This window comes from Zeus faber, assembly GCF_960531495.2.
Source record: "Zeus faber genome assembly, chromosome: 9".
Classification (NCBI taxonomy): domain Eukaryota; kingdom Metazoa; phylum Chordata; class Actinopteri; order Zeiformes; family Zeidae; genus Zeus; species Zeus faber.
In genome coordinates, this window is record NC_137197.1 from 29,491,346 (window position 1) to 29,510,742 (window position 19,397).

A 19,397-nucleotide genomic window follows, 5' to 3' on the forward strand; every position below is an offset into this window, starting at 1 on the left:
CGAGTGGAGAGAATTAGACACCAGTTTGGCTAAAGGAGAGCAGCATGTTTTTCACCACGCGTGAAATCCAAGCTTGAGTCATTGGATTGGAAGTTAGCCCAATATTAATTAACGGGCAGAGAGAAAGAAAGGATGAGTGTGAGATAAAGAGCTATGACAGCTGATGACAAGCATAAGGTCTTCCATCTTTCTGGCTATCTTCACCTCCGTCATCAAGCTGTCATCGAGGATTTGCGGTGACATTGGAATTGTTTATTAAAGTATTAATATACCCTTTTAGGGGGTAAAAATAAAATAAATTGAAAGAAATGTGTCATTGCACGACAGGTGCAGGGTGGCTGACAGAGGAGAGTTGGCAAACGTAGTTGAGTGAGTCAAAACGTGCAGACCAACAAGCGGTCCATTGTGCAGCCATAGACAGAACTTTGCGTGTTTGTGTATGTGTGTGTGTGTGTGTGTGTGTGTGTATTTGTGTGTTTGTGTGTAGGGAGAAGCGAGACTGCAGCAGAAATCTGAGTCACTTGATTAATTGCAATGATTATATTTGATAATTAATCACTGCTGACCCGGTCTCTCCACAAACCACTCATACAACATACACAGCAAGTGAGTGTATGAATGAGGTGCAAACTGTGCTATGTCACTATTCTATAACATTTTTATGTCATTATTATTGCCTCTGGAAGTCTCCATTTTCTTTCTGAAGTCATCTAACCGAAATTAGCAACTGGGCCACTGTGGGTACAGATTAACAACCAACCAAGCAGATAAAATACTATTCCTTTAAAACGCTTGTGATGCTGAATACATACTGTACAACAGTATAGCTTTATATACACACACACACACACACACACACACACACACACACACACACACACACACACACACACACACACACACACACACACACACACACACACACACACACACACACACCAATCAGCCACATTAAAACCACCACAAATAACCACAAATATTTTGTAGCTCCCCGTCGTGCCGCCAAAACAGCTCTGAAATGTCGAGGCATGGACTCCACAAGACCTCTGAAGGTGTCTTGTGTTATCTCACACCAAGACGTTAGCAGCAGATCGTTTAAGTCCTGTAAGCTGCGGCGTGGGGCTATGGATCGAGCTTGATGTTCCAGCACATCCCACAAACGCTTGATCTAATTGAGATCCGGGGAATTTGGAGGCCTAGTCAACACTTTGAACTCTTTGTCATGTTCCTCAAACCATTCCTGAACAATGTTTAAAGTGTGGCAGGACACATTATCCTGCTGAAAGAGGCCAGAGCCATCAGGGAATACCATTGCCATGAAACAGGTGTACTTGGTCTGCAACAATGTTTAGGTAGGTGGTACGTGTCAAAGTCACATCCACACGAATGCCAGGACCCAAGGTTTCCCAGCAGGAGTGTGAAACTCTTGCTGGGGCTCCTGCTTTCACACTCCCTCCACTGTCAAGAAGAAGATTATTCATGACACACACACACACACACACACACACACACACACACACACACACACACACACACACACACACACACACACACACACACACACACACACACACACACACTACAACACATGTACTCATGTGGCGACCAACACACACGCTTCAAATGGTGACCCGTGAAATGAGTTCTCACTTTTAACCCATGGGGGGCAGCCAGGAGAAGTCGGCAGCATCCCGGGGGACAAATAACAAATTTCGCTGGCCAAACGACGATGTTCTGCATGTTTTTGGTGGGGGTCCTTACTGATGTTACAAGGAGGAAACCCCATGTGAGAACATGCAAACTACACACAGAAAGGCACCTTATCGGGAAATAACCGCCGGAGCGCGGTGCCAACAGCACCAGAGGCGGGAATCGAACCCAGAACCTTCTTGCTGTGAGGCAGCACTGCAATGCCACTGTACCCACCATAGTGCATCCTTTTGAAATCTATGCCCCAGGCAAATGATGCACATGCATCCTGCCATCGACATGATGAAAAAGAAAATGTGATTCATCAGACCACGCCACCTTCTTTTGTTGCTCCATGGTCCAGTTCTGACGCTCACATGCCCATTGTAGGCACTTTTGGCGGTGGAAAGTGGTCAGCATGGGCACTCTGACTGGTTTGCAGCTATACAGCCCCATACGGAGTAAGTTGCTATGCACTGTGTGTTCTGACACCTTTCTATTATAGCCAGCATTCACTTTTTCAGCAATTTGTACTAGCTCTCACTCCCCACAAGCATCAATGAGCCTTGGGCGCCAATGACCCTGTTGGAGGTTCACCGGTTGTCCTTCCTTGGACCACTTTTGGGAGGTACTAACCACTGCATACCCAGAACACCCCACAAGATCGTTCTGGAGATGCTCTGACCCAGTCGTCTAGCCATCACAATTTAGCCCTTGTCAAAGTCGCTCAGATCCTTACGCTTGCCCGTTTTTCCTGTTTCCTACACATCAACTTCAAGAACTGACTGTTCACTTGCTGCCTAATATCCCAACCCTTGACATGTTCCAGTGGACGAGATGATCAATGTTATTAATTTCACATGTCACTGGTTTTAATGTTGTGGCTGATCAGTGAATATACAGTATATATAAAGAAAGCTTCATTCTCGAGGCAGACTGTACATCTACATCTAGACACTGACAAGGATCTGGCCCAGGTTGAATTTTCCAGCCAGACTTGTCTATGGGATAAAGAGACAGACAGAGAGTGCACGAGAGAGAGACAGAGGGGGAGAGAGAGAGAGAGAGAGAGAGAGAGAGAGAGAGAGAGAGAGAGAGAGAGAGAGAGAGAGAGAGAGAGAGAGAGAGAGAGACTACATTCATCTGAGTGTCCCACTTTCCAGTTCATAAAAATCAGACATCTCCCAAACCAGAGCCTTGCCTTGGACCAAGTTAATGGGAGGAGAAAGCCAGCTTTTTCCAGCCAAACCTGTCATACACACAGACCCAGACTGGGCCCATTGGACCCTGACTCCAGCCCCACACACGTACACATAAATACTTGTGCACGTATGAAAGCGTGCACAGTTGTACGCAAGCACCGACACAGAGGCTCTGTCACGTCACGGGTCCTAATTTAAGGCCGACAGACTCTCATGCGATGAAGCTGTACCCTGGCATGGATAAGGTTTCCAGTGCCTGCAGCATCTCTTGTACCTCCCACTAAATAGCTGTGTCGCATTAGATTACAACCACAGGACTTGACAACTCTTGTCAGTCACATTCACCAAACACTCACCAAAACTGGATTTTTAACTGATCAACAATTCATTTATCATAAGTGTCAACAGGTAATCTGTGATTTAATCCATGGTACAGTATATTTTATAATTTCTTTCAGAATTTATTTGTCTTGCATTGGCTATCCTAATTAAGATGTCTATGGCCAAACCGTAATGAAGTCATCAAGAATCAGGCAAAAATGTTTCCCCTGATTAAGAGCGTTTTGACAGTCCTTCAGCCATTGAGGAGATCAGGCTAATTGGCATTTGATGCCGTAAAGGCCTCTTGACATTCAGACTTCATTCTCATATACTAAATGAAAGGCCATTGGTGCTCGCTCGTTTAAAAACGTGCTTGGTCTCTTAAACCCTGTCAGTCTCACTTAAGTTCCTTAGGGTTTTTAAATTCCCCATACGGCATAGTTTGGGAATTACATTTTTTGACAGAGAAAAAAAAAAAATCCCAAATGATGCGCCATCGGGAAAAATATCAGAAGTTGTGTGTGTGATAAATCAGAACATGCACCAAATTCGAGTGAGATAAAAAATGAACAACCCACTTCTATTTACTGCTTGATAAAAGCCTCTTTGTATTATCCTCATTTGTGTGTAGAGCTTCTCTGAGGAATGACCACAGAATGCACAGCAATGATTTGTATAACTTTTAAGAACTTAACTTGTAATTCTTGACCAGTGTATCGCCATTTTCTCCCACCATGGCAAGTTATAGTGGTTCCATACGTTGGACTATGACAGACACGGCAAACTATGTGGCTATTACATTATCGAAGACTTGACAGGTGTCATCATGAGCTTTTCTTTGCTAGAATCATCAAACCTGTTCACTTTCAGGCATTCCATATTGTGTGACTCTTTACAAAGTGAACTCCATTTCAAAGGCCAAGCTAAAAACATACAAGTGAATACTGGCGATAAAAAGTTAACAATGTGAAAATCTGATGAGAATAGTCAAGACAGTCAAATACCATCCAAAACAATATCTTCAGCCAAGTGACACCTTTGCAGTGCAATGATCAGTCTATACCCAACATGAACATGCAATTAGTTGCATATTCTTAACATTGATCTGGTTTGACTTTATTAAACTCTTGCTTAAGCGACTTCAACTCACTCTGTAACTCTGTCACATCAACAAGGCATATCCTGATCAGAGCCGCTTTGCTTTGAGCCAGAGCATCCCCACCAGTGCGAGCGTATGAGAAGCCAGTGGAGCTACGCAGTTGATGAGAGAAGGGGAGATAAGTGCTGCTTTGAGAAGCTGCTGCTGACAGATTGTTGCTAAGAATAGAGAAGCAAGACCCATAAAGCCAGCAAACAAAAAATAAACAGCACACATGGGGGCCTTTGATGCCCTGCCCTCCCCCAATGCATCCCCTTAAAATAGGGCTGCCCCCCCGTGATCGGAGGGGGGGCATTGAAAGCGTGGACCCTGACACCCTCAGGGAACGTGAGGTCATTGTAAACACTAGAACCTGAGAACATTGTCCGCATGTCGCATGTACTGGTAGCAAGGAGCTATACCTGTCTGCGACAGATGCTTGGGGAGCTGACGAGGTCAAGCTTTCTCCTGAGGGCCAAGCAGCACAGGCACGCACACACAGCCACAAAAGTTAGTTGGTTAGTTAGTTGTACTCAAAGCGGGTATTTAAAATAAAACATAGCCAAATTACTATGGCAGTGAACTTAAAAGCAGATTGTGTAAGCCTCTGTGTTTTACGGTGAAGGCAGAGACCAGCATCACTATGCGAGCACCAATTAATAACCATTAATAACCGTTCTCTTTATTAACCACTGTACACATGCCAGACTCGGTGGCTCACCCCATCAAAAAAATGTTAATAAAAAGAAATCTTTCCATTGCTTCTTCTTCATAGTGGAAAACCTTGTGAAAGCACTTCAAGTAGTAGTCATTCAGAGACAAAGGCTGTCAAAGGGGAATAAATTACATTTGCATTATTGTGACTGAGATCATTTTTTTTCTTCTTCGCCATCTTCTTAACTTTGTAAGAAGCAGGTCAAGTGCTTTACCTACATTTTCCACTTCCATCACTGACGCAGGGTCCAGCGTCTGAAGTAGAAGCACGTCATAGCGGCTATAAAGCTGTCGACACCGGTTTCAAATTAAAGAACCAATTTGAAAACTAAAGGCAAATTTGACATGGCTGAAGAGTGGAAGGGGTTTAGAAAAGGTGCTTACAGTAACTTCACTTTACAGTAACAGTATGAGACTGTGGTTGTGCTACTCAAACACAATTAAGTGCAGAGCTAAATGCCATGCCAGGTAGGACCCAAATGTAGGTTATCCAAATAGTTTCTTTGCTGTGTGCAATATATATAATATTTGTCCTTGTTCTCACTCATTAAACATTGGTATTTTTGGCAGCGTTTATGAATAATATCTACTTTAATATATTTCAATATATTTCAATTCCGATTGAAAGTGCTGTCGAAGGTCAGCCTTATCTGGGTCAAAGTTAGAAATATGAGTGATTCTCCACGTAGAGGGGTTTATGAAGGCATTAGACAGAACAACGGCTCAACACCAGGTTAAAAGGCTCCTTATGCCCTGACTCCACAGGTTGCATCTTTGGATTTGCTTATCATAAACGTGTCAATCTCATGGCAATCTACAAGATGCGCCTGTCAGACGTGGTAAAAGCGAGGGCTGTCTGAGCATAAAGAAAATGTCTGTTCTGGGGGGGGGGGCCTCTCTCTCCTCTAAAATTAAATCCCTGTTTTGCACTTAAAAGGTAGTTTCTCATACAAACTGACCAAAGCGATTGGTCTACTAAATTCTAAATACTAAATTCATGGACACACAAGATAAGTCCATTCACACTAAAGCTCAGAGCTCAAGTAGCATTCTATCATCCAGTCCAGCTCGTCGTCTTTTGTTCAAATTTGGTGAGACAAGAATGTGATTGGATACGGCCACCGCACACACGCCAAGCTGCGAACCTGAAACTCAAATTCTTACTGTAATTCCTTATCTTATTGGCATGACATTTTGCAGTTCCATACTCAATAAGAAAAGAGAAATCAGAATAAAAATGGGAGTTGGCTTTTATCGAGGGTGAAGATTAAGTGTCTTAGCTGTTTAGCAATGCAAATATAATGTAGCATTATATTTGCATTGCATTGTAGTCTGTTTTTTGGACAGGTGAGCAAACGTCAGCTGAACATTATACCTTATAATCTTATTGGAAACCATCCTATGGAAGCTAATGTCTTTGGAGTAGGGATGTGTGCGATACGACGACTAGCCGATTAAACGTTGCTACCCTCGCTAGTCGGCACCAGAAATACTAGACTGTTAAACTTATTAGGCCTTGTTATTATTAGTACATGAATGTACTCATTTCAATTACATAGACATAATGTGCACAGAAATGTGGTGTACGGAAGACCTTTTTCACGGCGTCCCCTCGTTAGGGAGCCATCATCGGGCTCTTTCCCGGGGCTGCAAACTCGTTACTTGCAGCACCTTCCCCATCCCCAGCCGGGATCCCGGCCAGCCACCGGCTTTACGGCGCCACTTCGCCCTGACCTTGCTGCTTCCCAGGTCCCGGACTCTGCATCTTCTCTGTCCCTGGCCAGGGCCCGGGATCCCGGCCCTCCAGGGCTCTGGCGCACCACCGGCCCACTTCTGCCCGATCCGTCGGGGAGGTGCAGCTTGACCGCGCACGATATACCTGAAAAATAGTGAACTATGCCTGGGCATAGGCTTTTAAAATAGGATATTGAAGAATGTGATTAACGGTTTTAAATGGCTCTTATAATATACGCAGTGTTTTTTATACTATACACAATACTTTTTCTGACTTTTGGAGTAGTCGACTAGTCTAAGTTTAAACTTCTGTTTAGACGTCAGGGAAATTAGTCGTTAGAAACATCCCTACTTTGGAGCCAGACAGGAAGGCACAGAAAACATAGCTTCCTCGCAGGTGTAGATCATATGATGCTTGGAGGAGCCTATACAAGTCACAGGAGAGGGTGCTTGAAGAATGCAGCAATGACTCTGCGTCTGTTGACCGACGAACCATTTTCTCTGCAGATCCTTTGACAAAGTAGGGACAGGAAGCAGCTGGTGAAACAGCTGCTTACAGAATCACAAGTTAATTGTTGTTTTTTTTACCGGTGTCTAGAATCTCGTTGGATTCTCAGGGAAGGAGGACCGTAGTCTCCTCTAATATGGCAATTCCCACCAGTGATAGTGTGTTACAGTAATTTACAGGATATCGCGCCCACACTGACGTGCAATGCAAACTACCGCCGAATGCCGCCAGGAATAACCAGACCCTTTCTCTCCCTTCTTGGAGTCTTGCCAATCACATGACTGAGGTGTTCTGAAGTTGCAGCACAATATTTGGGACCGCAGTGGACGTTTCATGATGAGCTGTTGCAGGTCTTGGCTTTGACGTACAGACCGTCTTCAGACGGTCATTCGAGGTCCTTACCGTGACACATCTGAATGGTTTTGCCCTCCTTTTTTATGGCCCATGTCCAGTCAGTGTACTGTATGTTTACCTCCGACTGACTAATGGCCACAAACCAGAAAAATCACTTTCGAGGTCAGGGGGATTTCACAGCGGTGGTGAAACTAGGTAGGTATGCACTGATCTGATACTGATATCGTTCCGATACTGACTGAAATAGCTGGATTTGGTAACTGTGACAATGGAGCCGACCTATGGGGCCGATCTATTCAAGTCAATGTTTTTTTGTTACGGTATATCGGTATATTTTCAAACAGGATATAGGATGAGACAATACAGTTAATATCAATATATGTTGCGTTAAAATACATAAGCCATTTCTTCCGTAAAGCCGTGCCAGTGTTCTCACCGCGGAGTCCGCGCAACCCCGCCTACGCGCAGAGGCAGAGTCGCCTGAAAAAACCCAAAAAAACATATATTTTAAAAATATATGTTTGCTTGTTACAAAAATCTGACAAGCGACTTCGTTTATTTACATTTATGGTCGCTATTTTCCCCAATGCAGAGGTTCCCAACCACTGGTCCATGGACCAGTGCCGGCCTGCGGAGCATTTGACACTGGGCTATGACAAGGTAACAATTTGTAACAATTTGATTCCTGTTTATTTTGAATCTTTGAATCTTTTCCCAAGTTACTTGTTTATACTACTTGTGTGAATTGTGATTTAATTTATTACGTTTGTTTGCAATAATTTGTGACTTAATTGTGATTTTGTTCCCATTTGATGCAGTTGTATTGTTTTATATTGGAATTTTAACTTGAGTTGGTTTCACTTGAGTTATAATTCGTGTTAATTTTCAAGGTTTTTTACCAAGTTGCTTGTATGCACGATTATTAACTATTTTAGTCATAAATAACAATTCAATAGATTTTTATTTATATACATGTATTTATTTCTTACATTTAGTTTTACAAATTTAGGAAAGCAATGTTTAAGTCAAGCCTGATGTTGACTAACACATAAAAGAATGATCAGTCAGTCTCTTCCTCACAATGAGGAATACAGCATATTAATTTAACATTAGTATCGGATTGGTATTCGGTATCGGCCGACACCCAAAGCCCAGGTATTAGTATTGGGAGTGAAAAAGTCAGACCGGTGAAACCTGTTGTTTTCCAGTAGAAGTAGCGAGAGAACTTATTGGACCGATATGGGATATAACTGTGAGGAAGGCAAAACTGGCGTGTCACATTTCACTCTTATGAAAACTTGAGCCGGAATATTTATTTTATTGTTTTATTTAGGTTGTCCCCTGTCTAACCTGTTGATGAGGGTCCCGAAGAGCAGCCTGATGGTCTTCTGGATGTTCTCGGTGCACAGCCAGCCCCAATGCTGCCTCATCAGCAGGCACAGGATGTTCAGAGCCAGCTCAGCCAGGGCCGTCTCGGACGCTGCACGGGTCACATGCCAAGCACATGCAAAAAAAAAATACTGACCCTGAGAGCATCATAAACAGAAATGTAGCAAACAACAAGCATTTCAAAGTGACGCATCTAAAGGGCCAACCGAGACTTTGGTAGTCAAACTGGCCCTTTATACTTTAACCAACGCTGCCATCTAGTGGTCCACCTACAGAATGCTACGGGCCGATCTGGGTTTGCTGATGAGGTCTGGGTTTGTGTGTTCAGCGGTGTGGACCACCGAGACGGGAGCCAGGAGCCAGGTTCACCCTGACCGCCTGGCCCGCCTCTGCCTTGAGGCGGCTCTCAGTCAGCAAGACGATCACCAGACGTCCAAACGTGGCAAAGCAAGGTTGTTTGGATTAAATTAAAAATGTGGGGGCTCATTTCAGGGTCGAGCGGAGGCAGAGATGGTTTCCATATGATGACAGTGATATCATCCCTTTTTCCGACGGTGACTCGCTGCGATTGAGAGATGTCGCGCAGCGGTGCATGATGGGATAGAGCGGCAAATCATTATATAACTGTAAATCCATTTGTATCCAGACAATAACATAATCATCGAGTGATAATCATGAAATTAGTAAATGATTAATTTATTCAATCCTTCAAATAACTGTAATAAACAACTGAATTATCCTTTCTTGTTCATTTGATGCCACTGTAAAAGTGGCATAAACGGAGGCTCAGTGGTGAGCACTGTTGCTCATAGCAAGAAGGTCCTGGGCTCGAACTCTGGCCGTCCCAGCTCCTTTCTGTTTGGGGTTTGCATGTTCACCCCGTGTTTGTGTGGGTTTCCTCCGGGTGCTCCGGTTTCCTCCCATCAAAAGACATGTATGTAAGGGGTTAATACTTCTGTCAGTGCCCCTGACCAATGCACTGGCAAAAGAGCTGGGGTTGTCCCTGGGCACTGAACTGTGGATGCCCACTGCTCTTGGGCGATATTGGATGGATGGGTCAAAAGCAGAGGACAAATTTCATGGTACTTGTACAATGAAGATAAAGATATTCTATTCTATAAAATAAGACTCTAATAATGCATGTCTAGTTGGTGCATAAGAGTCATTTATTGGCATTGACCGTTGGAACATAAAAATTCAGGCTTGAGTTACACTTAATTTGCTTCAACTGATGGAAACACACCTAATTCACATTTAATTTATTGCAATATTACTTACATTGCTTGAAAATTCCCCTCTAAAATTGTAATGAAAACTAACTGCGATGGATTGTGGAATCTCATGATTTCACAAAATCGAAAATGTGTAAGTGTGGGTGTAAATTGAGACCAAATGAAAGTAAATGTCAACAGAAAAATCAGTCAATCAATAAAAACCTCTGTGATTCACAATGGAGGACAACAATTCAAGTTTTAGAAGAGGAGAGTGGGAGTATCAGCCGCCAGTGATAACAAGTCACATTTTTGTGGTCTCAGCTTGTCGTCTGCAGCCACAGCTTCTGCAGTCACCATGCCAACGGCTGTCAAAACACACAAGCCCGCTCTGACGGGAAGACAATGGCTGGAGCGCGGAACAGGGTGTTTCCGATTAGAGGGTTCTTGGCGATTAGACCAAGATATTTAATGAATAGCGATGTAGGCAGCAAGCGTAAATGTTAGGCGGTTAAAGTGTGAGTCTGAGTGCGTGTGTGTGTGTGTGTGTGTGTGTGTGTGTGTGTGTGTGTGTATTGACTCTCGCCAATCCTCCATGCTCCACACTCTTGGTTTACGACTTTATGTGCGACGCAAAGTCCAGTCCTGAAATAAAGACATTTTTGTGTGTCCCTGCATTATATTGTATATATGATTGATACAGAATTGTTTTTCTATCTTGCCTGGATTTTGGGGAGTATAGTAACAGTAACTGAGTATGTCTTTTATGAAAATTCAACATGTTGTTAAACGTGCCATTACTTGTTATTAATCAGAAGTTGTGTAATAATTTATGATTTTCTATTTGTTTTTTTTTTATTATTGTTTGACAGCCCTGAATTACAGAAATGCTGTGACAAAAACCAGCGAAAGCAGGCTTTGCGGTTGTTCTTAGCAAGTTACTATATCATACTAATGCAAGTCTGTTAAATTTAATTAAAGTTGATTTTAATGTTGCGGTTAGGCCGCTATCTATAATCAGATTAGCTTTATATATATAGATCACAGTTAAAAGTAAAGCAAATTTTTGTGTTGAAGTGGGCTTTTGGCACAAAGATAGATATATTTTGTAAATGTTGTGGTTTACCCTATTTTACTCATGGCGGATGAAAAACATTGTGTCCATCTTCATGGGGGAGCTCACAGTTGATTTATTCCAACTTTATCAGCCAAAAAAAGAGCTCCTGAATGGCACGTTGTCGCCAACCTCACAACCTAGTTTAAAGAAAAATAAAACACGTAAAAAGTAATCTGACCGGCATGAAGCTCTGTGTCGACCGAAAATGAGTTTGACACATTTCCGAGACGGGTGAAGGAACTAGTTTTCGATCCCTCATCGTGAGCCAAGATCTGAAATTAAATCTCTCCCCCTGGGTGAGGAGATCGTGTTTTTTTTTAAATTTTTATAATTACTTGAATACCAAGCAAACACTTGATTCGGCGGTGCCCGAATCAGTCGGCCTGTCACGTCTTGACGAGTGCTCAATGCAGCTTGGGGAGGAATCATTGGATACACAGAAACCCCAAAAATATATATAAATGGTTAAACTGAAAAGAAAAAAAAGATAGTTATTATTATAAAGATAATTTCAATGACGATACAAAATCGTTAATAGCATAATAATTTAGGTCAGCAGCTTGTTTGTCTCCCCCTCCCTGCGACAACTAATTTTAGTTGAAGGACGTCCTGCGTCACATCATAAACCCGTCAAAGAGTTCAGAAAGATGAGCAAGAGGACAAGTGGAAATCCATGGCACGTGGAGAAGGTTTGGCACCAGACTTAAAAGACTACAGTATTTTTCGACCTCCAGCAGTCAAAAATTATTGATGCCTGGTCACTCATCTGGACTCACCATGATAAAAAAAAAAATGAAGTAAACAATTACATATACAAGAGTTTTCCTTTAGAGTCCCAGGCAAGTGACCCACCCCCACACAAGTAGCTGCAGTTGTCACCGTTCATCCAGTCTACAATCCATGAAGAGCCCAGTTATAACTTCTTTCCTACTTTAAACTTAACGAACTAAACTAAAGTCCCTAATGCAACTTCTCCATGCAACTTCTCCATATTTAATCAGAATTTTCTTGTGGTTCAGATTTTCTGTGAAATCTCAGATTGTCATTAAATTACATGATGGAATATATGATGAAACACATTGTGATTGACCGTGGGATAGTTGTGATTAATCACTATTAAAAAAAAAAAAAAAAGAAAATCGCTCGCCAGCCCTATTCTCCAGATATCGATGCTAAGAAATACAGGGTTCATTCTGGATTACAAAATGAAATTCAAGGACTTACAAGTACTATTTTAGGCACTATTCATTTTCACTAAGCACTTTTCATTTTCAAGCAATTCACACAAAATAAATATAATAAATTTTCAATGTGATCTTTGTAAATTAAAATATAATATAATCTTAATCTTAATCGATTATTTATATCAGTATATCTATTTTATACATATATTATTTTCATTCATATCTCATCTAATATTATGTCTATTGTCATCTAATAATATAAGTGTCTATTTCCAACCATTCTAGATTAAATGTATTTGTTTTATTACATTTGAATAACGAGGGACCCAAGGACAACAGGTTTTCAATGGTCGCGGTTATTTTCAAAGGCCTTTTCAAGTAGGAGTAACCGGCCTTTCCTCTTACCAGGTTCCGGCTTCCGCTTGGCCCCTGTGCCGTTCTCTGCACAGCCGCAGACTCCAGATTCCACAGCTGCCCGATCGTCCTTCCCCCTTGACTGTGAGTCGTGCCCCAACTCTTTACTGCTGAGCCTTTCCTGCTGGCGAACGAAGGTCTCCAGGTCCACCAAGGACATGCCACTGAACACCTTCCAGAGAGGAGAGGAGAGGAGAGGGGAAGAGGGCAAATCTCACAAAAAAATGAATTATCCAGATACAAAATCCCATAACTAGATCAAATGCGTCGGATAACAAAGCAAAGACACTTGAGTTTTTAGTCTTGAGACACATTGATGCATGTTGGATGTCTGGAATGAATGAATAAAAATGGATTTCATGTCAGTCCTTGTGTTCTAATTCAGTATTTGTATTAGAACATTGTGAACATTTTTCCATTTCCACTTAAAAAAATAAAAATAAAGAAAGAAAATAGTATGTATGTGACAAATAATCTCTTGAACTTAAACTTGAACTAGTTCTCTTGTGTTACAAGATCAACATTACAAGGCAGCACTAATTCATCCAATTTATCAGTTCCAGACTAACACCAGCTTCAGAAGAACACATTTCACTCTGAAACTTGAAAGTGAGGAATATTTATAGTGATGAAAGGTTCAACCCTCTTTTGAGATTCGGTTCTTGGCGAGTCACTCAGTAAAAACAATCAGATTTTCCGACTCTTTGTTCATTCGATTTAGTCTGCGTAGCGCAGTGATGAGGGAAGACTTCCAGTGAGTCTGAAGAGTCGATTTTGCGGTGATTTGTGAATGGAATACTGTACTCGCAAGAATCATTTAATTCTGCAAAAGTTTTTTTTTTGTGGAATGGAAAGTAATTAAGTTATAAGTAAGTAAGTTAGTAAATCAGTCACATTTCATATGAATTGTGCCAATGCCTAGGCACAATTTCTGTTTGAGAGTCGACTCGCTCGCCCCCTCTTTTATTAGAGCGATTTCTCCTGAGTCAATTAAAACACATGTTTGGGAGTCTTGCATCACTGTTAATAGGCCATAATAATGAGGAAAGTTATACATGCTTCTGACATTTATATTAGTTAAAATGATAGTAGTGTGATATGGGAGGCTGATCTAATAACCCTGAATTAACAGTCTATGTCTATGAATTTCAGGAAAAAATCTGATTGGCCCAAACAAGAACATAATCTGTAATGGCAGTAGAAATATAGGTGTCACAGCAACTCACATATAGGCAATAATAATTAAGTAAAAAGAAAATGGAAATGTGCAAAAAGCCTTGGAATTGAATGGAAAATTAATAATGAACATACTTGCAAAATGCACTGAAGTGGATCAACAAAGTACTTCTACCTCGTTACTTCATGTCCCTGTACAAATGTTACTGCTTACTGTGCTGCTCTGATCCCAAGAGAACACCACCTGCGGCTTCACGTCAGAACCATTCATATAGGGAGAGTTTTTGCTGGAAAACTTCAGACGAGACCTGGGCGGACACAAAACAAAACACACACTGTTCACACACGTGCGTGATCTATTTTGATCTATTAGACCAGTGATCTTCAGCCGGGGGTTCAACAAAAACACATGGCAAATGGTTCGCAGACCTGCCAACCTTGGGAAAATATTTTGAGTACCACAATAGTGTAACAGGGAGTCTCTGTGGTGTTTGAGTTACTGCAGCTAAATTACTCCATCAAGATTCAAAAGGTTTATTCATCACATACATAAACATACGTTCATACATTACGCAGTGAAATGTCCTTGCAATGCACCCGGAAATTATGCACAATAGTTACTAAACCGAAGATAATAGCTAACCTAATTCCTAAGCTTCCCAAGATTACTAAGTGATTCCTAAAACGTAATGCAGTTAGTGAATAGAATAATATAAATAAAATAAAATAAAAATAAAATAAGACTCAAAAAGATAATACAAAGTGGGGGTACAAAATAGAATGGAATAGAGTTAGGTAAATGGGACAGGCAATTTGTATACAGATATGTGCAGTAAAGTGCACGTGAATAAAGCGAGTATGGAGATATACAGTACAGTATACAACAGTCCAACACAGCAATACAGTAACAAGATTCAAGATTCAAGAGGTTTCTTTGGCACATACATATACATACTTTCATACATATATGCAGTGAAATGTAATGCAACGCACCCGGTGATTACACACAATATGTCATCGGAAAATTTCTTTCTTCTAGACCAACTAACTGATTCCTAAAATGTAATAGAATAAGTCGAATACTTAAAATAAAAATATATAGAATAAAGTAAAATAAAATAAAATGGAATAGATAAGGGGAGTAGGCTTACGTATATGGGACAGACTTATGTATATGGGAGAGGCAATTATGTACATACAGATATGTGAATTAAAGTGGCATGTGAATAAAGTGAGGTAGTGTTTGTGGGATAATACAGCACAGTATACAACAGTACGGCGCAGCAATACGGTATCACCGAACAACCCAGAACAGTGACACAGTATGCGGTACAGTATGCTACATACAGTAAAGAAGGTAGTGGAGCCTATGTGTGTGGCTCAGTGAGGAGCCCTGCTGAGGGCAGCGTTGACAGTTCTAATGGCTTGCGGGAAAAAACTCAGTCTCAGTCTCTCTGTTCTCGCTGTGTGACTGCGGAGGCGCTTGCCTGACCGCAGCAGCTGGAACAGTCAGTTGTTGGGGTGATGAGGATCCTTCATGATCCTGCGGGCTCTGCTACTACACCTCCTGGTATGTAAGTCCTGCAGGGAGGGGAGATTAGTTCCAGCAGGACGTTCAGCTGAACGCACCACCCTCTGCAGGGCCTGCCTGCCCTGAGCAGTACAGTTCCCAAACCAGGCAGTGATGTTGCCTGTCAGGATGCTCTCCACTGCTCCAGAGTAGAAGGACTTGAGGATCCTCACCGAGACCCGGAATTTCCTCAACTGCCTGAGGTGGTAAAGACGCTGCCTCGCCTTTCTCACCAGAGTGTCTGTTTGTAAAGTCCATGTTAAATCCTCTGTGATGTGGACTCCCAGGTACTTGAAGCTGCTCACCCTGTCAACAGAAGTCCCTTTAATCACCAAGGGCGCGTGCATCCTCGGTTGTAATCCTCGCCTAAAGTCCACAATCAGCTCCTTAGTTTTGCTGACATTCAGGTGTAGGCTGTTGTCCTGGCACCAGAGTGACAGGTCAGCCACCTCCTCACTGTAGGCCTTCTCATCGCAGTCGGTGATCAGGACGACGACAACGGTGTCGTCAGCAAACTTGATGATGGTGTTGGAGCTGGACCTGGCCACACAGTCATGTGTGTACAGGGAGTACAGTAGGGGGCTGAGGACGCAGCCCTGGGGGGATCCTGTATTCAGAGTGAGGGAGCTGGACATGTGCTTCCCCACCCTAACCACCTGGGGCCTGGCTAGGAGGAAGTCCAGGATCCAGGCGCACAGCGGAGTATTCAGTCTGGTGGGGACTATGGTATTGAAAGCTGAACTGTAATCGATGAACAGCATTCTCACATAGGCCCCCTTCCAACCATCCAGGTGCGTGAGGGTGGTGTGCAGTACCTGGGAGACCGCGTCATCTGTCATCTGTTCTGCCGGTAAGCGAACTGCAACGGGTCCAAGGTGCGGGGGGAGGGAGGCGCAGATATAATCCTTAATCAGCCTCTCGAAACACTTCATGACCACCGGGGTGAGGGCCACCGGAAGGTAGTCATTCAGGCAGGCAGGAGAGGCGATCTTCAGGACAGGAATGACGGTGGACCTCTTGAAGCAGGACGGGACCACTGATTCAGCCAGGAAGATGTTGAATATTGTAGTGAACACCGGAGCTAGCTGGTTAGCACAGGTTTTCAGTACTCGCCCAGATGCCGTCTGGGCCCGCAGCTTTCCTGGTGTTCACCCGCATCAGAGCGTTCCTGACCTCGTGCACGGACACAGAGTGCGCGCTCATCCCCAGCGGTGTATCTCCAATTAGCCGGCGAGGTAGCGGTGCTGTTGTCAGACTCAAACCGCGCATAAAAGGAGTTCAGTTCATTGGCTAGGGAGGCGTCCACACTCGTGGCTGGGGAGGAGCTGCTCTTGTAGTTTGTTATCATCCGCAGCCCTTCCCACAAGCCACAGTCTCCCTGTACGTCCGTTTAGCGTCCTTCACCGCCCTCCGCAGATTGTACGACGCCGCTTTGTAATTGTCCATATTTCCGGATACAAGACCGAGGTTGTAAGCGGCCATGCGAGCTTCAGAGCGCAGCGGATGGATTAATCAACCAACGGTTTGTGGTTTGGAAATATCCGAACTTTCACCGTGGGAACGATGCTGTCTGCTACCGTAACCACAAAGCTCACCGCTACATCCGTAACCTCGTTGACGTCACTTGAACTTGATTGGAACATACAGTATCCCAGTCTACGTCAGCGAGTGCGTCCTGAAGCGCAGCCTCTGATTGGTCCGTCCACCGCTTCACTTCCCTCGTCACCACCAGTTCTCGCGCGATCAAAGGCCTGTTAACGCGAACCAGCGAGATCGTGGCGTGGTCAGATTTCCCAAAAGCAGGGAGTGAGACGATCTTGTATCCGTTCTTGTAAGGTGTGTAGCAATGGTCCAAAGTTCTATCTCTCCTGGTGGCAGACGAGATGTGTTGGTGGAAATTAGGCAGAACTTTTTTAAGGTTCGCCCTGTTAAAACTGAACGGAACAGCAATACAGTGCAGTATACAGTAACCAAGAACAGTGATACAGTAACTTGCAGTACAGTATGCTTCATACAGTACTTACTTTACTGTATGAAGCATATGCTGCAGTGGGGCCTGTGTGAGTGACTCAGTGCTTATTTTCAGGGCCCCTGGTGAGTTCAGTTATCATCAGTTATTCAGACCGTAGCTGTCTCGTAACGAGGCTAATCACATCGTATGCGAGCTACTACGGCTAACTATGTGCAGTATACAAATTAATCTCATTAGCATGTATCCCTTAAAATGCATCATCTCGTAAAGTTACCAAACACGTTTACAAACCAGAGATGCACGAGGAGCTGAAAAAGGTTTGTCTATGAGTGTTGGAACGTTCTTATGGACGCAATTACGGTCATAATCATGGTCAAAATTTACCTTTTTTTATTCTTTTTTTTTTTTTTTTACAAACAAGTTGGCAACGCAATCATAATCATCATCACAATCCGCCGAAGTTGAAGGTTCCCACCTAACGCATATGTAAGAAAAACTGTGCCTTCGGTGTCTTAATATTAGACGACCTGCATAGACTTTCGACTACTTACTTGTTCTTCTTATCGAACAGTAATTTCCCTCCGTCGACCTCTCCTTCATTGTCCTCCGTGGGGCTTTGGGGTTCTGAACGCGGAAACGCCGTCTTCAGTGTATCCACGATGGCATTTACCACAATCTAGAAGGGCGCGCACGTGCACGCATGCACGCACGCACACACGCACACACACACACACACACACACACACACACACACACAGTGTTATAGTATTTACAATTTTCTGTTGTAATGACATGTCATTGTAGTCACAACACACACTACCTGCCAAAGATTATCCAAATATTAGGCATGTTACATGGAGAGTAATGGAGAGTAACTTTGTTACTGAACTTAAGTACAATTTATTAAAGTATATTCTGTTTAGGAGACTTTCGACTTTTACAAAAGTTCAAAGGAAATATGTATACTTTTTACTATACTACATTTCTAACAGTAATTTTTATTTTATTAGCATATACACCGTATTCCAAATTATTATGCAAATTGGATTTAAGTGTCATAGACATAACATTTTTTGTTTTTCAATTAAACTCATGGATGGTATTGTGTCTCAGGGCTCTTTGGATCACTGAAATCAATCTCAGACACCTGTGATAATTAGTTTGCCAGGTGAGCCCAACTAAAGGAAAACTACTTAAGAAGGACGTTCCACATTATTAAGCAGGCCACAGGTTTCAAGCAATATGGAAAAGGATCTCTCTGCTGGCGAAAAGCATCAAATAGTGCAATTTGAAAAAATGTAAGCGTGGTCATCGTACTGTGAAGAGATTTGTGGCTGATTCAGAGCACAGACGGGTTTGTGCAGATAAAGGCATAATGAGCAAGAGTTCTGCCAGACAAATTCATCGGATTAAGAGAGCAGCTGCTAAAATGCCATTACAAAGCAGCAACCAGGTATTTGAAGCTGCTGGTGCCTCTGGAGTCCCGTGAACCTCAAGGTGTAGGATCCTTCAGAGGCTTGCAGTTGTGCATAAACCTACTATTGGGCCACCCCTAACCAATGCTCACAAGCAGAAACAGTTGCAGTGTGCCCAGAAATACATGAAGACTCATTTTCAAACAGTCTTGTTTACTGATGAGTGCCCTACAACCCTGGATGGTCCAAATGGATGGAGTAGTGGATGGTTGGTGGATGGCCACCATGA

General features: G+C 42.9%; 1 protein-coding gene and 1 long non-coding RNA gene across 2 annotated transcripts in view; one reads left to right on the plus strand and one right to left on the minus strand.

Moving 5' to 3' along the window:
* Nucleotides 1-19,397, minus strand: part of snx19b (sorting nexin 19b) — an 84,570-nt gene that overhangs the window by 30,635 nt on the left and 34,538 nt on the right. Inside the window, exons 8-11 of the mRNA XM_080006546.1 lie at nt 18,245-18,369; nt 14,366-14,459; nt 12,967-13,147; nt 9,011-9,140 (exon numbers count right to left, since the gene is read on the minus strand). Of these exons, the coding sequence (XP_079862672.1) occupies nt 9,011-9,140; nt 12,967-13,147; nt 14,366-14,459; nt 18,245-18,369 (530 nt within the window). The remainder of the gene's footprint in view (nt 1-9,010; nt 9,141-12,966; nt 13,148-14,365; nt 14,460-18,244; nt 18,370-19,397) is intronic.
* Nucleotides 7,773-10,669, plus strand: LOC307234695. The gene is made up of 3 exons (XR_013844316.1): nt 7,773-7,855; nt 8,253-8,320; nt 8,994-10,669. It is a non-coding gene; the product is annotated as an uncharacterized lncRNA (long non-coding RNA).